Genomic DNA, 18,291 nt, shown 5'->3' on the forward strand with positions numbered 1-18,291 from the left:
AATAAAAAACTAAAGTCAACAGTTAAAAACCTGTTTAGGCCTGCAAATGCGTCACAAACAAACAAATTTAAGCAATAATGTATAAAAAAAGACCCATCATTTTTTTTACGATAAATTATAATATCTGAATAAAAATAAAACGCAAAAAAAGGCTCGGTTAATATTTAAACCCACAAAAAATAAATCGAAAATCTTAAAAAAAAGAAAAAAGAAAAATCTCTATAACAACGACAACACAAAAAGAAATAAAGAATTAAAAATTTAAAAAGAAAAAAGAGAATCCTAAGCCAGTTTGGTTAGTGTGCAAAATAAACAGTAAAATTCAATAATAATAATAATAATAATACCTATAATTTTCCATACACTATATTTGTTGCTTCACACATAATAACAAGATTAAAAAATAGTTTGCAATGATAATTAAGAGAAAACAAATGTAGGAGTTGAAACATACTTATAGCCCTGAATCCAGTGCAAGAAAGTAAAGGACAGAAAATGTTTCAGCCAAAGTTATGTTGTCATTTCTGGTTTAAGGCTATGACTTGGGTGGCCGCGGGCGAACACCGGCGCAGGGATAGAGACAAGAGAGAAGAGATAGCCCTCAAAGCCCATCTCTGTACTCCTGGACGACATTGCCCGATTAGACCGACAGGCGGCGCTGCAAAACGGCAGAAATTAGCACAAAGCACATACAGAGGGCCGCCATGGTTCTGACCGAAGAGGCAATTATTGTGGGAACAAATCATTGCTCTGTTGTTAGAATAAGTAGGAAGACTTTAAAAGGTGAATCTATGTGGACTTTTTTTTTTTTTTTTTTGGAGGGTACAGGGAAAACCCTGGCTTTTTTATTATTTCTATTTTTACTGTTTTTTTTTAAATATTTAAACTAATTCACTTCCACTCAGTTCATAGTCACTTTCCTCATGTTGGATATCTTTAGAAAAATAAATAAATACATAAAATAAAAATACATGCCCTTTAAAACGTTTTGTTTATGCTTATCAATAAGTCCAGGCCACTGTCAGCCTTTTTTCTTTCTTTCTTTTAAATGCACCTCCACTTAACTGCTAATAGCCTTCTAAGTCTGAGATGGGCTGGTGTTGAATTTGCTCTGCAATTTGCACACTTTATTTGCATTTGTCAGTAATTTATTACGCGGAGGGCATATTTGTGTGCCTAAATAAATGTCCATGGGAAGATGTATTTCAACCACAATTTGTTATTGTCAGTTTAAGAGGGCACTCAAACGGGCAGTCTGGTTAAAACAAGCTATTGCAAACAGAGTGCTGGAAGAAAGTTTGAAATGGTGTATTTTTATGACCATTTGCAAAAATAAATTCAACAGGCAACAATATATATACAAAAAAAGGGTTTCTGAGTTATAATAATAATAAACCAATTAATTGTGTTCTGTTAAAATGGGTACGTGAATTAAGACTTGTATGCAACACAGTTAATCACACAAAAAGCTAACAAAAATCAAAAATGAAATATTTATTACAGCATTTGTGACTGAACACCTTTTAAACATTACGTCACAGTCCTCATACAAGTATTTAATGTATTTTTGACAAAGCTTAAGGGAGACGGCATCTTATCATCTAGTGAGGAACACGTGCTGAAAAAGGAAGGAATTCATGGACATACAATATCAATGCCACAGCAGATCTGAAACTAGCAAAAACATTCTTTTTCAATTGAGGTAAACACATAGAATATCTAACATGAAACAATTAATAGACTGAACTCTGTACGAAGTTTGTTACAATATTCTCTCAGCTTTTTTCTCCCAAAAGCATTGAGTTCATAATTTAAGTTTTTTTTCTTTTCTTTTCTTTTTTTTGTGTGTGTGTATGCGTGTGTGTGTGTGTGTGTGTTTCAGGTTTTTTGGTGCATCAACCATCAAATGCTTCTCCAGTGCCACAGAATCAACATTTGTGTCAGCATTGTCCTTATGGCAAGAATGTTGATCCACAGATAAAGAAGCGCTGCAGGATGTTGCTTTTCCACTATTAAGCTTCCTTCAAAATGCTCTTCATCAATGAGAGTCCAGGGTACAAAAAAAATAAAATAATATTAAAATAAAAATGTATAAAACCAACACAATCCAGTGCTTGGGCAATTCAAACAACGAACTCTTTTTTTCTTTAAAACCTACAGGGCAACATTCATTCATGAACCAAAAACAAGAAAAAGAGAGAGAGGGGCATGACAAATGTTCAAACTGAATCTTCTGGAGAGATCCGGTGTCATTTAGCAGCCTTTTCCCATCATGCCCTGTTCTTATGGGGGACAGGACCTGATTGCCCTCTGTGGTTTGAAGCCTTTTTGAGATGTTCCATCTTCTTATTTTTTTTTCTTTAATAGTGCTGTGCTGCGAGACAGTTTCTCCTCCAGGAAGGAGCACACACAGTGTGAGAGAGAAAAGGTTAACCTTTAATTCTAAAACTAGCTCAGGAAACAGAAACCATGTGATCAACAAAAAAAATGCACAAGTTTTAACTTATTTATCTATACTTTTATACTACAGTAGTTATAACTCTTGGAGTCTTTCTGTTGTTTCTTTTTTTTTTTTCTTCTCTTTTTTAAATCTTCCAGAGTGATCTTATAGAAGCGTTTGAGAGCATCACATGAATGTGTACTGAACGTGTTTATGACGGTGCGTGAGTGTGAGAAAAGTGTGTGTGTTTTGCTTTTTTTCGAGCGGGTGCGTCTGTCCGTTCTTTGCACGCGTATGTCAAAACATCCTCTGTTGATCTTTACCAAAAGCCCAAGACTTTACAAAGTGTTCTTGTCAGCTTGGTCCTCCGTTTGGATGAAAGTAACAAAATTGACAAGTTAGAAAAAAAAAGAAAAGAATTATCACAGCTCATCTGGAATTCTGTTTCGTTCGTGTCAAATTCTGGTCAAAAGGGTTTGCTTCTTATTCTTAAAAATAGTCTCAAAATAGGATTTATTGTTGGTTGCTGTTTGTTTGTTTTTTATTCTTATTGGTTTCTTGTAGTAGCTGCTGTTGTCGTGATGTCGTAGCAAAGTTCCCTTATGCTATTGGGCATGGATGTCCAGGCCTTGTCCTCCAATACTGGGGTCAACGGGAGAAAGCAAAGGGGGTCTCTGTGCAGACATGGTCATTCCTGGGTGCGACGAGGGTCCTCCGTGCATCAGCATGGCGTGATGAGTGTGGTGGACGCGGGGATGATCGGGTAGGTATGCATGGAAAGGGGGCCCGTGTCGGAGCTGGGAAGGGTGAGAGGTCAGCTGATGATGGTTGGTGTAAGTGGGTGGGGTCATGCTCATGCCCATAGGACCACTCTGAGGTACGTACTCCCCTGGCATGCCTGACAGACCTGAGAAGAAAGGCAGAAAGACGAGAACGTATTTACACAGTCACTAAAACTGTTTTCTCGCCGCAGCTTTGACACGCTCCCTCTCCATTAACAGACCTTAATTCAATTTAAACTCAACGTCTCCAACAAAGAGCTTAACAGATTTTATGACACTGCGCCTGTGACTGCAGCGCTTTTAGCTCCTACAAGTAAAGAGAGACATTATTGCAGCAGACTATTTTAGGCGATGGTGAGTGGTTTACAATGCCCAATAGCGTTGTGGTCAGGTCTCAGGTCGGAAAATGATCCTCAGTCATCCACAGACACTGTAGTCCTGGAGGATGTGAGGAAAACCAAGCAGGCGTATTGATGTGGAGAAGTGCTAATACTTTTACAAGTGGAAGAGTCAATTCCCCAGCTGAATTTAGTGACTAACTGAACAGGCATTCTCTCGTGGGGATGTGCCTTTGTGCACATATTTGATTTAGAATCTCTTAAAGACATCGTTAAATAATTTAGGTCTCGGTTAGTTGCATCACCAATATAGAGAACATTAAAGGCTTGTTTCCGCCTCTGAATAAGAGCATTTCAAGCAAAAAAAAAAGTACCAGTTGTTCATCAAACAGCGGCAAGGCAGTGTAACAAAGACAAAAAAAAGGGGAAAGAGAGAGCAAACGGAAAGGCGGTGGCTTATGCTGATATCTCTTAAGGTGGACTCCACTTCATATGTGTAGAGACCTCAGCATGCTGCATCTCTCATACTGTGACACGACCCAGGACACGGGGCTGGCTCAGCAGTGCCACTGTTTGGCTTTTCGCATTGCTGTTTGTTGTAATCAGCAAGAAAAAAAAAAGTCAAATGTGGGGGTGTTGTTCCTGGTGCCTGGGACTGGAGTATGGGAACAAGGCTGGTCCAGAGGCCTGGACCTTGGGGAGAAACGAGTGAGCAGGAGGTCCCGCTGGAGCCAGGGGGCCTGGGTCTGGGATTGGGTCTGGGCTGGCCTGCTTTGTAATGTGAACCCCTGGGGGATTAGAAGCTGTAATAGGAGGGGAGAGGTCGCTGCAAGGTCACTAGGCATGCTCACTCTCTGCATTCCTCCACCTTAGAACACTGCAATTAAGAAATTACACTGGAGGACCCCGGTGAGGGGAAGAGGAGGAGGACAGAAAGGAGAGAGGGACAGCAAAGGCCAAGATTAATGGCCAGTCCGCTGGTTGAAAGCTATGCCATTCTCTAATGCTCCCTTTCCATGTCAGTTCATTTGAAATGCAAGTGTTTGTCAGAACAGGTCTCTTAAAACCTCACTACTCGGGTCATAAAATAAATAAATCATTCAGGGTGTTAGTAGGGTATGATGGATGCCCTCACCTCCATATAATCCAGGACAGCTCCTGTTAAAAGGCCCAGCAGATGTTTTTGACACTGTAAGCTGGTAATCTCTAGTCTTGTAAGCTCCAGTCATTCCGTTAAGTAGATCCTAGACCCCCCCACCCCTTCTTTTATTAACAAGAGTGGTAAAATCTGAAGACAATGACTGAGGACAGACTGGGCCTCTCTCCCTTGCCATCTCTGCATGCCTGCCTCCCTAGCTGGCTGCGCACTTCTGTTATGGCACAGTAGTCCTGCTCAATGGCTGGCCATAATTAAGTACCAAATATACCATATTGTGTGACTGTGTAATCAAATCAAGAGAGGATAATATTGCTCTGTATTAAGCTATTAATGTAATTGGTCATGAAGCATAAAGTATGTTACGTAATTAAATAGTCTCAAAATTATATAGCCCTATATTAAGAATTAGCCAACCTGAGCAAATGTTGTCTCTGTGTGGCTGTTTTAGGGAACATTGCTTCCTGATTTTCCCTTCTCTCTCTCTCTTTTTTTCCCTCCTGCCATTAGCAAAGACAGGAGGGGATGAGATAAAACGTGCGAGAGGCAGCGAGAAGCAGAGGAAGAGAGAGAGAATGCAAGGACTGGAGGGGTGAAATGATCTCTGTCGGCAGAATTACCGCTGTGACCCTTTGGAAAATCCAGTCTCCATTTACATATAAAGGGTTCTTTTAATCAAGGTAAGTGTTATTATATTGTGCCTCATTGGGCAAGGGAGTTTAGGTGTTAAATAAAATTTCATCTGCCCCGCCGCCTTTGGGATGTTATATGTCTTGATTTTTCAAATGTCAGCACTGTGGCAGAATGGCCAGCTTAATCAGACTGCCGCCATTTAGCTATAGAGGGATTGTGTGTGTATGTGTGTGAAAGAGAGACAGAGACAGGAAAACAGTGTCTCGGAGAGGCCGTATCTGTATGTGTGAAAAAGACCCCCTCCTTTTGGACAAAGTGTGCATGCCTGTGTCTTCTACCTTATAAATTTATCTCAGTGTCTCCCTGCTCTTGTCTGCGAGTCTCAGGTCAGGCCACTCACTGCCTCCTCCCGCTCCCCAAATCGTCTCCCTCCAGTAAAAAATAATCAAAACACACAGCCCCCCCACACACTCATTCCTCCCTTTACACAGCTCAAACCAAACCCCCAGTGAAGAATCGGCCATGTCACCCGCGGCCCGTATATCTTGCTCAGGGGCCGTAATGTACTGCGGTGTTCCCGTCTTTGCATATAAGATAATTTGGGCATCAATCCTTCCCCAGACAGATTTATGTCACTCGGAGGACAGTTTCACTTCTCCTTCTTTATCGCTTCACTGGAGCCTGCTTAATTTCTCCCTGTCAGGCCCTTCCCCAGGAGATGTTATTTTTTCCCTAAATGTCCAACATTTGCATTGGCTGTCCAAGATGGGGAGAGCGATGGCGCTGTTGTGATAAATAAATTTGTGCATGCCATGCCAGGTTGTTTCTTCCCCCCCCTTTTTCTGTTGTTGTTCATGTTGTCTGGCGCCACAAGTCGGGTCCTCTCTGTCCCAGGATGATTACCCCTTTTTCTCAAGTCTTCAATTTATCCTCTACATTTAAAGCATCTTTCTGGCTACCTAAGTTGTTGCTGGGAAGGAAGGGGGCCCAAGCTTGCTGTAAAATTCTGCCCAGTGTGAGAGGACATTGTGCTGGTCAAGTGAAAGGGAATTGGGAAAAAAATAGCATAAAAATAAAACCCAGCAGCCCCAACGTGTGAAAAAAACAAGGAAAAGAACCCAGTACTTACTTCCCCCTTTTCTTTGCTTTTTGAGTTACAAGATGGAGGTTACATGTAGTGCCATTGCCCATCCATGCCCATATTCATCCCCATTCCACTCATAGGCCCTAGAAAGAAGAGATAAATGCCAGAAAAAGCATCAGCAGGAGTTTGAGTCACAGCGAGGTCAGAGACGACCAACTAGTAGAAGGGATGAGGTTGGTTAGCTTTAGATGGAAAATGAGGGAAGAGGAAGATGTGAAGAAGTGGTTTAAGAGTTTACATTTCTTGCTGGTTCCCTTAAACCCATTTGTTGTGATTATGAGATTAGAAAAAGCACAAGCAAGGCAGGCGGGGGGGACTTTTAAAGACAAGCGTTATCGTGGTTGAGGTGCACACTAGTGTTAGGTTTATGCGACTGACTTGGGAGACCTTCTCCATGCTGAGGTTACTACATTTCATGCTGCAGACAGTGGGGTCAGTGTCATTCAGCTCTTTGGTAACTCTTGTGTGGTAAAGCAGGCATGGTGGAGGGAAGACGGACGAAGGAAAGGAGGCGGATGGACTTACCAGCTGGTCGGATCCCCATGTGTTGCTGACCGTCCAGCACGAAGCTACCCATTGGCTGGCCCTCCGGACTGTACGCTGCTCCTTGGCTCACTGAAGGATCAAGAAGAAAACCTGATTGTAGTCAAAATGTGGACATGAAAAAGGAAGGGGGGAAGAAGAAGAGAAAACACACCAGACAATCAGCAATTGTCCCAGCTCCAGCCCAAACATACTGTAAGACATTGTGCTCATGTTTGTGGACAGCACTGACTGACGCGTGGCATGCAAACATGCATACAGTGGGTCCTTATGCATGCAAGCACACACGCACACACAAACACTTGTGCGTACACGCAGCAAGTGTCATTCAAAACCACGCTCAAGGGAGACACATTGTTCTCTAACCGAGAGAAGAAAGCATGCAGTTTGACAGGATGGGAAGAATTTATGCCATGGCAGGCAATTCATCCAGACTCAGCCTTCAAATATTTTGTTAAATCCATAGCACATGTATATGTTTCTTTTCTTAAGAAGAACATAACATACAAATTTAGATAATCCCAAAACTGCCAGATCGTTTAATATGTATTATGGATGAATTACCTGATTAGCTGTTATAATAATAAAGAAGACAGAGCAGCAATCTTTGCTCAGCTGGATCTTATTTTGTTTATTATTAGGCTTATTGAACTAATGCATTTTGGAGACTGCAGAAACCATTGCATTCTGGGACTATAACAGAATTATCTTGGATAATCTGTAATTCTCAAAGATTAGAGGGAGATGTTAGTCATGCTGTGTTAGTAGAGATTGCTGATTGGCACACACTGGATGCAGGCTGTCAAATACTCCACACAAAAGAGCAATAAGTATAGAAAGAGGCGCCCACATTTGTAAGTGCATCTCATTTTAATCATGGCTCGTGTCGGTTTGAACAATCTCCATCCCTGAGTGTAGGGATCTTCATAAAACGAGAATTACTGTTTTTTTCTTCTTCTTTCTTTTTTTCTTTTTTGGTAATGCCAAAGTCAATGAAGCTTAGGGTGACTGAAACATTCAGCAGGATCACATAGTGGCATACTTGCTACTACTAGGTTGTGCTTTTGGAAATCTGAACACATTAGACATGGAAAATCAGTGTGTTATGATTTACCAATATAAAGTGTTCCATCTTTTTTTAAACCAATGTAAATCTCTCGTGCATGGGGGATAAATCAAGACATAATGGTGGAATCCATTAAAAAAAATCAGAGAGGTTTTGATATTTGCAATGCAGTGAATGACTACTTAAGATCAAAATTAAGAAGAGTGATTCTTGAGGGAAGGAAATAAAAATGCAGCAGAAAAATTCAGGGGAAAGCCCCCTACCTAACTGAAAAAAAGGAAGAAAAACAAAATAGCCTAAAAAAGAAGGGAGATAACTCATAAATTGCTGCTAGCGTTTTTGGCACTCCTCTTGTGTCCAATTAGTAATTCACAGAGAGACTGCTAATATACCTCTCTTGCCACTTAGACTGGGAAATCTCCAATTAGAGTCAATCAGCAAACAGCCTGCACCACTGCTGAACACATCTCATTGAGAAAATGGAAAAGGGAATGAACGATGGAAGAGGAAGAGGAGGGAGTAGGTGTAGGGTACCCCTCTAAAAATCTGGGCTCCAGGCATAATGTGCTTGCCAGTAAAGGATTTGGAAAGGGTGTCTTCATGCAGGGAAAAGAAGCCGTACTCTACTGTAGATTAGCTGGATTGTCTGTTTGGGTTTTTTCATTTTGAAATTTTTGTTTGTCTTTTCCTTTTTTTTTACCTGCTCGATTTGACTGATCGATCATGGGTTGTACTATTCTTCTCCTGGCATTGATAAACCTGGCAGAGGAAAAAATAAACACAGAGAAGAGAAAAGCAAACGTTAAATCACGCTGCATTCACACACAGAAAGATTCATCACGAGCCTCCACAAAGAAAAAACAGTTTTGCATGACTTAATGGCAACATTAGCCACCGAGTCCTTGAGAGAGGCGCTCACGACACAACAGCAACAAACAAAAGGGCAATTGTCTGCTGACTTGGGAACCCAGTGAGGGATACTTTTAATGTTCCTTATGATCTATTCCCCCCTCTTTTAATAAAGCTTTTGATTACGTTTGGTTGCTATGGGCACCAGGGAGACATTCCTCAAGTATTAAGTGCAACTTGGGCACAGAAGAACCCTCAACATGGCACATCCATTCCTCTCTCCGTCTCGCTTTCTTTTTTCTGTCACTACTGCTATAGTTCTACCCAACGCTCACCAACTCTATGTAATGTACTGCATCTTCTACAGTTATTGCACCAAAATGTTATTTTTTGTGGGGATACTTGAATTTCAAAATGAACTTTAAGTTCAAAATGCAGGACATAAATGGTTCCTTTCATTGCACCCCCATCTCTTCCCTCCCCCTCTGTGGGACCCCCAACTCTGGCTGCATTGTAGGGGGTTCTGCTCCCCTTCCAGCTGTCCAGAAATGAGGACCAGGCATGGGCCACGCCGTGCTTTCACAAGGTATTGTTATGTCAGTGAGCCCATCAATTAGGCTGTCTGAAGTTTTATCACCACCACAGCAGCGAGTAAGTGCACCTCCACAAAGCCTCCCCAGCCAGTCTTGCTCCTGTGGCTTTTCCAGTGTAGAGCCGGAGGTCATCTGGAGGTGACTGCCAGCCAGGGGCAACCTTTTTAACTTGGAATGGGATGCCTTGGGTTGTGTCAAACACAATCTGCCCACTAAGGCCAAGGAAGTTCTCCACCTTTATATCTTTCTTTTTACCTCTGTTGCCACCTCTTTTCATTCTGACTTTCTCTCATTCACTTTAATAAACCTGAAAACATAGCATGGACCTAGCTCTAGGGGTACCCCCATGTGGTTGATATTAAAGTGGGGTTTCAAATCACGTTGGAGCTGTCCAGCATGGAGTCTTTTGCTAGTTCCAAAAAACACAGTGGAGGGAAGAAAAAAAAAAGTCTTTACTGCCCTCTCCTAACATACGGGCCAAGGCACCATCAATATGGCTAAAGAACTGGTCATTAGAAGGAAGGGAGAGCTGGAACCAATTTGGGTTCCTAATCCCCCATGAAGCCCTGATACCTGCCCTTACCTTCTCCAATGAACTTAAACGCCTGTAATCTGCCCGGCTCAAAGTGACATGGTTAAATGTACAAAATGCACAGTTGGGAAAAGAAAGACGCGGTGCTCATTTGCCAGGGGGCATCCAGAGTGCAGGTACGCATGGGGTACTGCAGGCCCCTGAGAGAAAAAAGATGAAACAAACCCACATGAGAATAAGGGAGAATGAAAGAGGAAGATGAGAGGTGGAGTGGAATGGAGTGAAGGAGAGAGCTGTATTGGAAATTATACTATTGTAACGCATGATTTGCAATTTAAGGGAGGAATAAAAATGAACTTTTATTAACTCTGAAGTATTTTTGAACAAAGGGGACAAAACATTGCGCGATAGCTATGCTCCAAGAAATGCCCGAGGTGCTTCAGGGAGAAAGACGGTTCCAGCATCGAAACCAGCTGAGCAAGAAAACAGTAAGACATTCCTCGTATCACACTCCCCTCTTTAAGTACAGAGTGTAAGGCTTGCCAAAATATATGTCCTGCTTTCTCCCTTTGTGGATGCACCAACAGGCTCAAAATCACAACCATGTGCATTCTTACCTAACGTATTCTGGGTCACAGCCATAAACACATAATATTAAGAATGTTCTTCCCAGGTGCTAAATTCAACCATACGGTTTCTAGTGACTGCAGAGGAAATACTCTGTGCACTGGAGAGTACTCAGTAGGATCAAAGTGTCATTTTCAGATGGAAAAATAGTTGTTTATATTTGTGTTTTTCCATCTTCTTACAGACAATATATAAATGTAAGCATGCCGGGAAGCATTTAGCTGCCAGTGTTTACTAATTTTTAGTACCCAAACAGCTCTTGGGGTATGGAAAAATGTGGATTTTCAGATATTTTCCCAAATGGACCTGCTTCTTGTCAGTGTTCCCTGTTGGCTAACTGTCACGATAAAGATTCACAAAGACTATTTTTGCACACTAAACAAGTTGCCACAGTAACCAGCAGGCGACGATGTGCACCGAAAAGAGTTGGGGGGTGGGGTGGGGAGTGGGGGTGCCTCTTGTGGCCTTAGAGCACCTTTTATCGGTCTGAGTAAAGTCAATTGAGATTATCAGAGCTGGGCCAGATAACACTGTTTTCCCTCCACCCGTGAGCTGCTAATGGAGTGTGCTTAGAACAACACAACCAGGAATCCTCCAGAGATGAGGACCAGTCAACTCAGATGGACAGTCAGATGGATGGATCAGAGGACCCAAAGTCCTGAGAGAGATACAGAGGTTGACCACAGGGATTTAGAATTCCTAAGCCACTTGCTAAAATGTGTATGTGTGTGTGTGTGCTGTAAATCTACACATCAACACCATGGACATAACCACAACCACCGCCAGTGTGTCCATAGGCTAACCAGAACACAGGAGGCTCACAGGGGACACTAGCTAAAAAACCTCCAACCCAAAGCCCATGTTTTATTATCTACATCTGGTGGTCTAGCTTATTATGGCCTGCCTCTGCTCAGTGTTAGAGCACAGAAACACCGACACGCACACACGCACACATGCACACATAGTACACAGAGTACCTCTCAGCATGGGAACTCTGTGCTGTCTTCAAACAAATAATTAAAGGCAAGGTTAGGGGGTCGTGTGGAGGTCATTCATTGGGATACAGCTCAGAATGTGTACAATACCCCAGGAAAAAGTGGGCTGTTGGGGGCTGCGGCCCACTGCTGTTTAATATTAGCAACTGGTTTTGTCCAGCCAATAGGCCCTAAACACATTTTCAAGCTGCGTTTCAAAAACTGCACTCACAGTGCTAAGTACACTTTAGAGCTTGCATGTTAATATGTATGCACATGTCAGTCAATATGTGTGTATAATGCATGTCAGCACATTCTTCACATACTACTGCCAGCTGGCTCACAGAAGCACTTTTATTCACTGAGATGGCGTGAAAGACGCACTTGAAAAGCACAAGCTTGTGTGCAGATACAATAATGCATCTCCACAGGAAGACCTGGTATCCATCTTCCTAATGATATAAGAAGCTAAACTTACTACGGCTGTTAGGAGTTGAACATAGTGGGCAGATATGAATGATGGAGACAGGCTAGCATGCTGTGTTTTGCTATAGCCTGTAGTTACTTGAGTGTGGGGGGACTGAGATTAAGATCTGGTCAGGCACAGAAGAAGAGATATAGATGGACTAGTGAACTTACATAATCCTAAAGCATACCACGAGACTTTATTTTTTAAGTAGAGTCCTTCAATTTTACAACGCTCCCCTTTAATGCAGCAAGCCAACTGCATCACAAGCATAATAGTATCAAAGGTTACTGGAGGTTTGCAGATGTAATCACAGCAAACCAGTCTGTCTCACTCAGTGTTGTCTTAAATTTTTTTCTTACTTCCTCATCTCAGTCTGTCAGAAAGGCCTTGTTTCTAGTTAACTGACTTGCAGCCACACCTGGTAACTCGCTCCTGTTGTCAGCATTCCTTCGCTGAGAAATTGTCATGCCAAACCACCCTACCCTGGAGCACAGCCAAGAGACGGAGAGCGAGAGGGAGGGAGACGAGACAGAGAGAGGCGAAACAGAGAGTCTCAATGCTTAGTTAGCCAATTGCGGTGGAGATCACAGGAAACCTAGCCAATCAGGAGTGGGGTCACTCGTTTGACGAGTTTGTGATGAAAGAAAGAAAGAAAGAAAAAACAAGACAGAGTGAGACACGAGAATGAAATGCAGAAAACTGAATGTGCCTTATCTAAAAAATAAGCACAGGACTACTCCAAACATAGCGCTGTACAGTGTGCAAAGCATTTAAACAGTGTCACAAAAATCGTTGACAGTTTATTGCCTTCATGGCTGACCTACACATGCCCATTTTGGAAGCTCATATACCAAGTGAGAGGGGGGCAAGTTTCCGATTCCTGGGCCCCTATTCGTCTGGCTTTGTAGGAAGATTAGATGCAACACAATCTGTACAAGAACATACTGAACTCAATCCATGATCACTGCTTGCAAACATGACTGTCCTCTGGTTCCTATTAAAGCTCATTGCTTCCATACTTCCGCTTCAGACAGAAATAAAGATTCCAAACCCCCAGCGATTGAGTCACAACTCACTAGAATCAAAGGAGGAAGGCTTTAGTTTGATGCTCTTCCACCAAAAAGAAAGGCAGAGAGACAGGAGTGGAAACTGGATGTCCTTTGACCGGGAAGTGCATGCAAATTAACCCCATGAAGAGAGTGTGTTTAGTATAAGCAAACACTAATTATGGTCCAGTCAGACACAGGGTAGTCCAAGGCTACTGAACTTCTAACACTGATCCACTGTAGTGTCAACAACGGTGATTTAATCAGCTCACATGGTCCAGGCAGGCCCCTGTAACAGTTTATACATGGCTTGCCACCAGACTGAACCTACAGTATCTGTGGATTTATCATAAACTATCACAAAGGAGCTTTTCACTCCTCTAGGATAGAGATAAGTGACAAGGAGGTAGGAATGGGGAAGCTTTCTCAAGCTCATCAGCGACAGAGTTTCCCTTTTCTATACCTTCTTCGCTTCTTTAAGTTAAAACAGGAGTCGAGAGACATGTGCCGGGCGAACATTACCTCACCCCTGTGTTTGATTTAGTGCAGATGTGAAGCAGAGCAAGACAGGATCATTTTTTTAGAAACGTCGGTGAGGGCCCGCGTTTAGGGCAGCCACTGTGTTTACATAGTTTTACCTCTGTCTATCTCTTCCCCTCTCTCTCGCTCTCTTTCTCACATCCACTGTGCCTCCATATTCCCACCTCCCACGCCACCTCACCCCCCCACACACACTCTTTTGTCTGCCTCTGAAAGGGGGACTGTTTCACCTCTCCTCCATGGACTTTCACTGACCTGTTTTTCTTTCCCTTTTTATTACTCCACTCATTGCCCATTTGTGGCATCCCCCCCCTCAGTCCTATATGACTAACATTTGCATTGCTCTGTCAGTCTAGCGGCAGAAGTCATTTCTCTCTGAAACCCGCTGAGTACGAGTCATTAAGACTCCAGTGGAAAATCAGACAAAGAATTATATATTTGTGTTGCAAACTGACAAGATTTAACGAGGAGCTAATTAAAATAAATCAATAGCACTGCGGCATGCTTGCTCTCTGTCTCTCTTTTCTCACTCTGATTCTCTGTCAGCACCAAAGAGGTGGAATACTGCAGTGTGGAGCACAACGCTAGGAAAGTAATTGTTTAGCCTTAAAACCAGGCAGCCGTCATCCATGCATTATGAAGAATAAGTGGGAACTGACTCACTCATCACAAAAGGGTAAATATCTGATAGAAATATGGAACAATAATCCCAAAAGTCTCGCTCTAAACTAAAACACCAAAGCAACACACACAACAAAAGAAACAAACATAGACATCTCTCCCTCTATTTACCCTCCCATCTAACACCTTCTCCCCTCTTCCCCCTGTCCAGTGACGGTATGTCACCTCTGGGCCTTGCAGTCCAGCAGCCTGACCCCTACAGGGCGGGCTGTACGGCACCAGCTGCTGACTGTCCGTCAAACACCTCCAGAGCAGCGTTGGGCCAGGAAGACCACGCTTGTTGCCCCTTTGATCCGGCAAGCAGCAGCTGCTGCTCCACACAGCAGCACTTTGTTCCTCTGTCTCCTCACCACACTCTGTCCTACGGCACAAAACACCAAATCCAGCGCAGAAGTGGGAAAAAAAATGTGGGGGTTATGGGGGTGGGGGCAAAAACGAAAAAAAAATTCCTCCCTACAACATCAACAAGCTCTGACAACGGCAGCGGGGGTTTTTTCTTGGCCCCAACAGAGCTCTTAGGCATCTACTTCTTGACGCTTCACCCTCCCTTCTCTTTTAAAAGATACGATAGTTATTGTTCAAATCAGCCAGGGTGAATGGAAGGGACTGAGGCCAAGCCCGCCCCAGGCGTCAACACACCTGTATGAAAGAGACCTTATTGTAGCAACCCAGCGTTACTAACTTGCCCTAGCACTACCAGTTTTCTGAAGTAAGAAAGAAGGACCAAATCATCTCATCTGAATTTTTCTATCGACACAGTCTCTTAACATTTTCCTTCATGTATAATATTTCCTTCATTAACTTCCTCCTTTTTTTAACCGATTGCCACTCGACAGGGGTAATACGAAAGGAGTTGATCCCACAAATCTCTTGTTAGCAAGACACCCCCCCTCCCTGCTCCCACACCCACCTTAAGACAACACCTTATTAATGTGCACAGGTGTACAAAAGGTATTTTCTGCCTGCACAGGAGCCGAGGGACCAACAGCTGCATTTTTTCTTGTTTGAAGAGCGCCTGAAAACAACCAACATTCTTAGGTCAATATTAGCCCTCGTCAAAGGCTCCAGTACATAGCGCGTGACAGAGGCCGTCAGCGCTGGAAGGTAACGCTCATTCCTCATAAGCCAGCTTCTCACCTTTTGGATGGGTGAGGTTTTCCTGCTTTCACGAAGGACCAGCAAGAAATAGAACAGATACACAGAACACATACTGGCAGGCTGCCTCTCTCTCTCTCTCTCTCTCACACACACACACACACACACACACACACACACACACACACACACACACACACACACACACACACAGCCAGGCAGGGGGAATAGAGAAACTGACTGCAGCACTATCATTACCCCAGCCTACCCATCAGCTCTCCTGAGATGAGTGGGTGTGCTTACAAGATCACCCCAATTTCACAGTTGTGAAGAGTGCCACCCCTATTGCCCACATTCGCTTCTCTTTTTTTCCCCCTCCACTATGCCAGACCTGTTGGACTCCTTTTCATGTCTTTGCGAAGTGGGCAGGTATAATCTCAGTTTCCTTCCACTTCTTAGTGCCAACATAGAAAATCTGTGGCTTTTCTCGCTTCTCTCCCCTGAATTATCTTTCCATCTCTTCTTCTTTCACCCCGTCTTTTGTCTCCCCGCTCTCTCGTTTTCTGCTCCCTTTCATTCTCAACCCCGTTTTCTCTCTCTGCCTGGTAATCGAGTGAGAGATTCCGTGACTCTGTGACTCCCCCTTATTGTCAGATATCAAACAGTGCGGCTTTGTGGATTACCATGAGAAGCTGATAATGACATGATAGAGGCGTGATATTTCAAACAAAATTGAGTGTCAATTGCCTGCATCGTCTAGGCAACACAAGTGTCTGCTCTGCGGCAGCCAGACAGGAAATAAGGCCAATCTATTTCCTTTGCTTCATATCAAACCTCTCTCCTCTCCCCCTTTTATAAGACTGTAATGGGTTCAGCTCAAAGAGAAGAAGAGAGGGGGCCTGCCAAGAGCAACAGTTACATTCTCTCTCTCTCTCTCTCTCTCTCTCTCACACACACACACACACACACACACACACACACACACACACACACACACACACACACACACACACACACAATGTACATGTATTCTCACATTTGCAGACAGCTTGCACTCCTGAATATAAAAATGTATTAGAAGGCATTAAAAATAAAAGGTGCCCTCATCTTACCACCCCGTTCCCAAACATATGTATACATTCATATTCTCCCCCTGCTCTTGAAGTTTTTACTCCTCATGCTGGTGTGCTACTAACCGTGAATTTAGGGCAGTGAAAATGCACTGCAGTTTGAGCAATTAAAAAGTGACACCTAAACCTAGTGGATCGACCAGTGAGATTCTCTAATGCCTGGCTTTAGGTGCCGCTGCACTTGAGAGTCTTTCAGAACCAGACTACTGCAGAGTACAGGATTCAGTCTGTGTGTGTATATTTGGGAAGGGATTCTCCCTCCCTCTGGGATGTCATCATCTTCTCATCACTGGGTCTCTGGCGTGTGACTGAGTGTTTCCATCGAGCACGTTTCCATGATGTTGTCTGAGCGAGCGAGTTTGCGTCTAGCACATATTAGTGACCGCGAGAGAGTCACCGGTTAAATGTTGTCAGCTTGCCTCTCACTTCCCTATTGAATAATTAATCTGAGTTTCAATTGCACATAATCGCTTTGAAATACACACGAGTGAACTCACAGGCACACAAACACACATGCGCCGGCACACTCAGAAGCAGAGTTTAGGGCTAAAAAGTCCAGCAGCAGGCTAGTGATATAAATAGCTGTTGTTTGTGGAAGGGACTGCTGGCAGAAGCAGCAGTGACACTGTGGAGCAGACCACAGGGACTCTGATGTGCTTGGTGGCCTGAAGCGAGCCCTCTGCCTCTCAGATCAGCTCTACCACCAACTGTGTAAAAGCTTTGACTGGCGTCCTTCATATGTGACAGCCTTAAACAAATACAACAAAGCCACATTCTATTAAGCCTACACTGCAGAAGATCCTTAAAGGTCCTTAAACTTAAGCCTCTGAACTGACATGTGGGATGTTTTTATATGACACGTCTAGTAAAAGCCCCAAAATACAGAAAACTCAATTCTCAGCCATCCGTGTTCTTTAGATTTCAACTATCCAAATACATTATAAAGAATGTATCTCATACAATACAAATGCATTACCACATCACAGCAGCCCTACCCAGCAGCCTTGACCCACACCAGTTTGCCTACAGAGCAAACCGATCGACAGAGGACGCCATAGCAACAGCACTCAATGTAGCATTAACACATCTGGAGAGGCAAGGAAGCTATGTGCGTATGCTCTTTGTGGATTATAGCTCGGCATTTAATACCATTCTTCCATACAAACTGGACGCCAAGCTAAAAGACCTAGGGCTTCCTCACAGCACCTGTAAGTGGATCAATAGCTTCCTCACCGACCGCAGACAGAGAGTGAGAGTGGGACGTTACACATCTCCAGCCCTAAATCTAAGCACTGGGTCGCCACAGGGCTGCGTGCTTAGTCCACTGCTCTACTCGCTTTATACACACGACTGCACCCCCGCCCACCAGAGCAACGCCATTGTAAAGTTCGCAGATGACACTACTGTGGTGGGGCTCATATCTGGGGGAGATGAGTCTGCCTACAGAGATGAGGTGGAGCGGCTGTCTTCATGGTGCAAGGATAACAACCTTCTCCTAAACACGAAAAAGACCAAAGAACTCATAATTGACTACAGAAGACACAAGACAGAAATCCAACCACTAATCATCAGCGACGACTATGTGGAGAGGGCGGCAGACTTCCGCTTCTTGGGAGTCAGCATAGAGGGAAACCTATCCTGGAGTGTGAATAC

At 43.4% G+C, this 18,291-nt stretch overlaps 1 protein-coding gene across 5 annotated transcripts in view; it reads right to left on the bottom strand.

The window, feature by feature from the left end:
- Nucleotides 1-1,479: 1,479 nt before the first annotated feature.
- Nucleotides 1,480-18,291, bottom strand: part of meis2a (Meis homeobox 2a) — a 79,491-nt gene continuing 62,679 nt past the window's right edge. For 2 of the 5 annotated variants that reach the window (XM_004540361.6, XM_004540360.5), the window contains exons 11-13: nt 8,803-8,861; nt 7,019-7,129; nt 1,480-3,347 (exon numbers count right to left, since the gene is read on the bottom strand). In XM_004540361.6, the coding sequence (XP_004540418.1) occupies nt 3,046-3,347; nt 7,019-7,129; nt 8,803-8,861 (472 nt within the window). In that variant the 3' untranslated portion in view covers nt 1,480-3,045. Of the gene's footprint in view, nt 3,348-6,478; nt 6,577-7,018; nt 7,130-8,802; nt 8,862-18,291 lie in introns of all 5 variants that reach the window. The other 3 variants (XM_004540365.4, XM_004540363.4, XM_004540362.6) reach the window with 3 other exon arrangements.

This window comes from Maylandia zebra, linkage group LG19 (genome assembly GCF_041146795.1).
Source record: "Maylandia zebra isolate NMK-2024a linkage group LG19, Mzebra_GT3a, whole genome shotgun sequence".
NCBI classification, from domain to species: domain Eukaryota; kingdom Metazoa; phylum Chordata; class Actinopteri; order Cichliformes; family Cichlidae; genus Maylandia; species Maylandia zebra.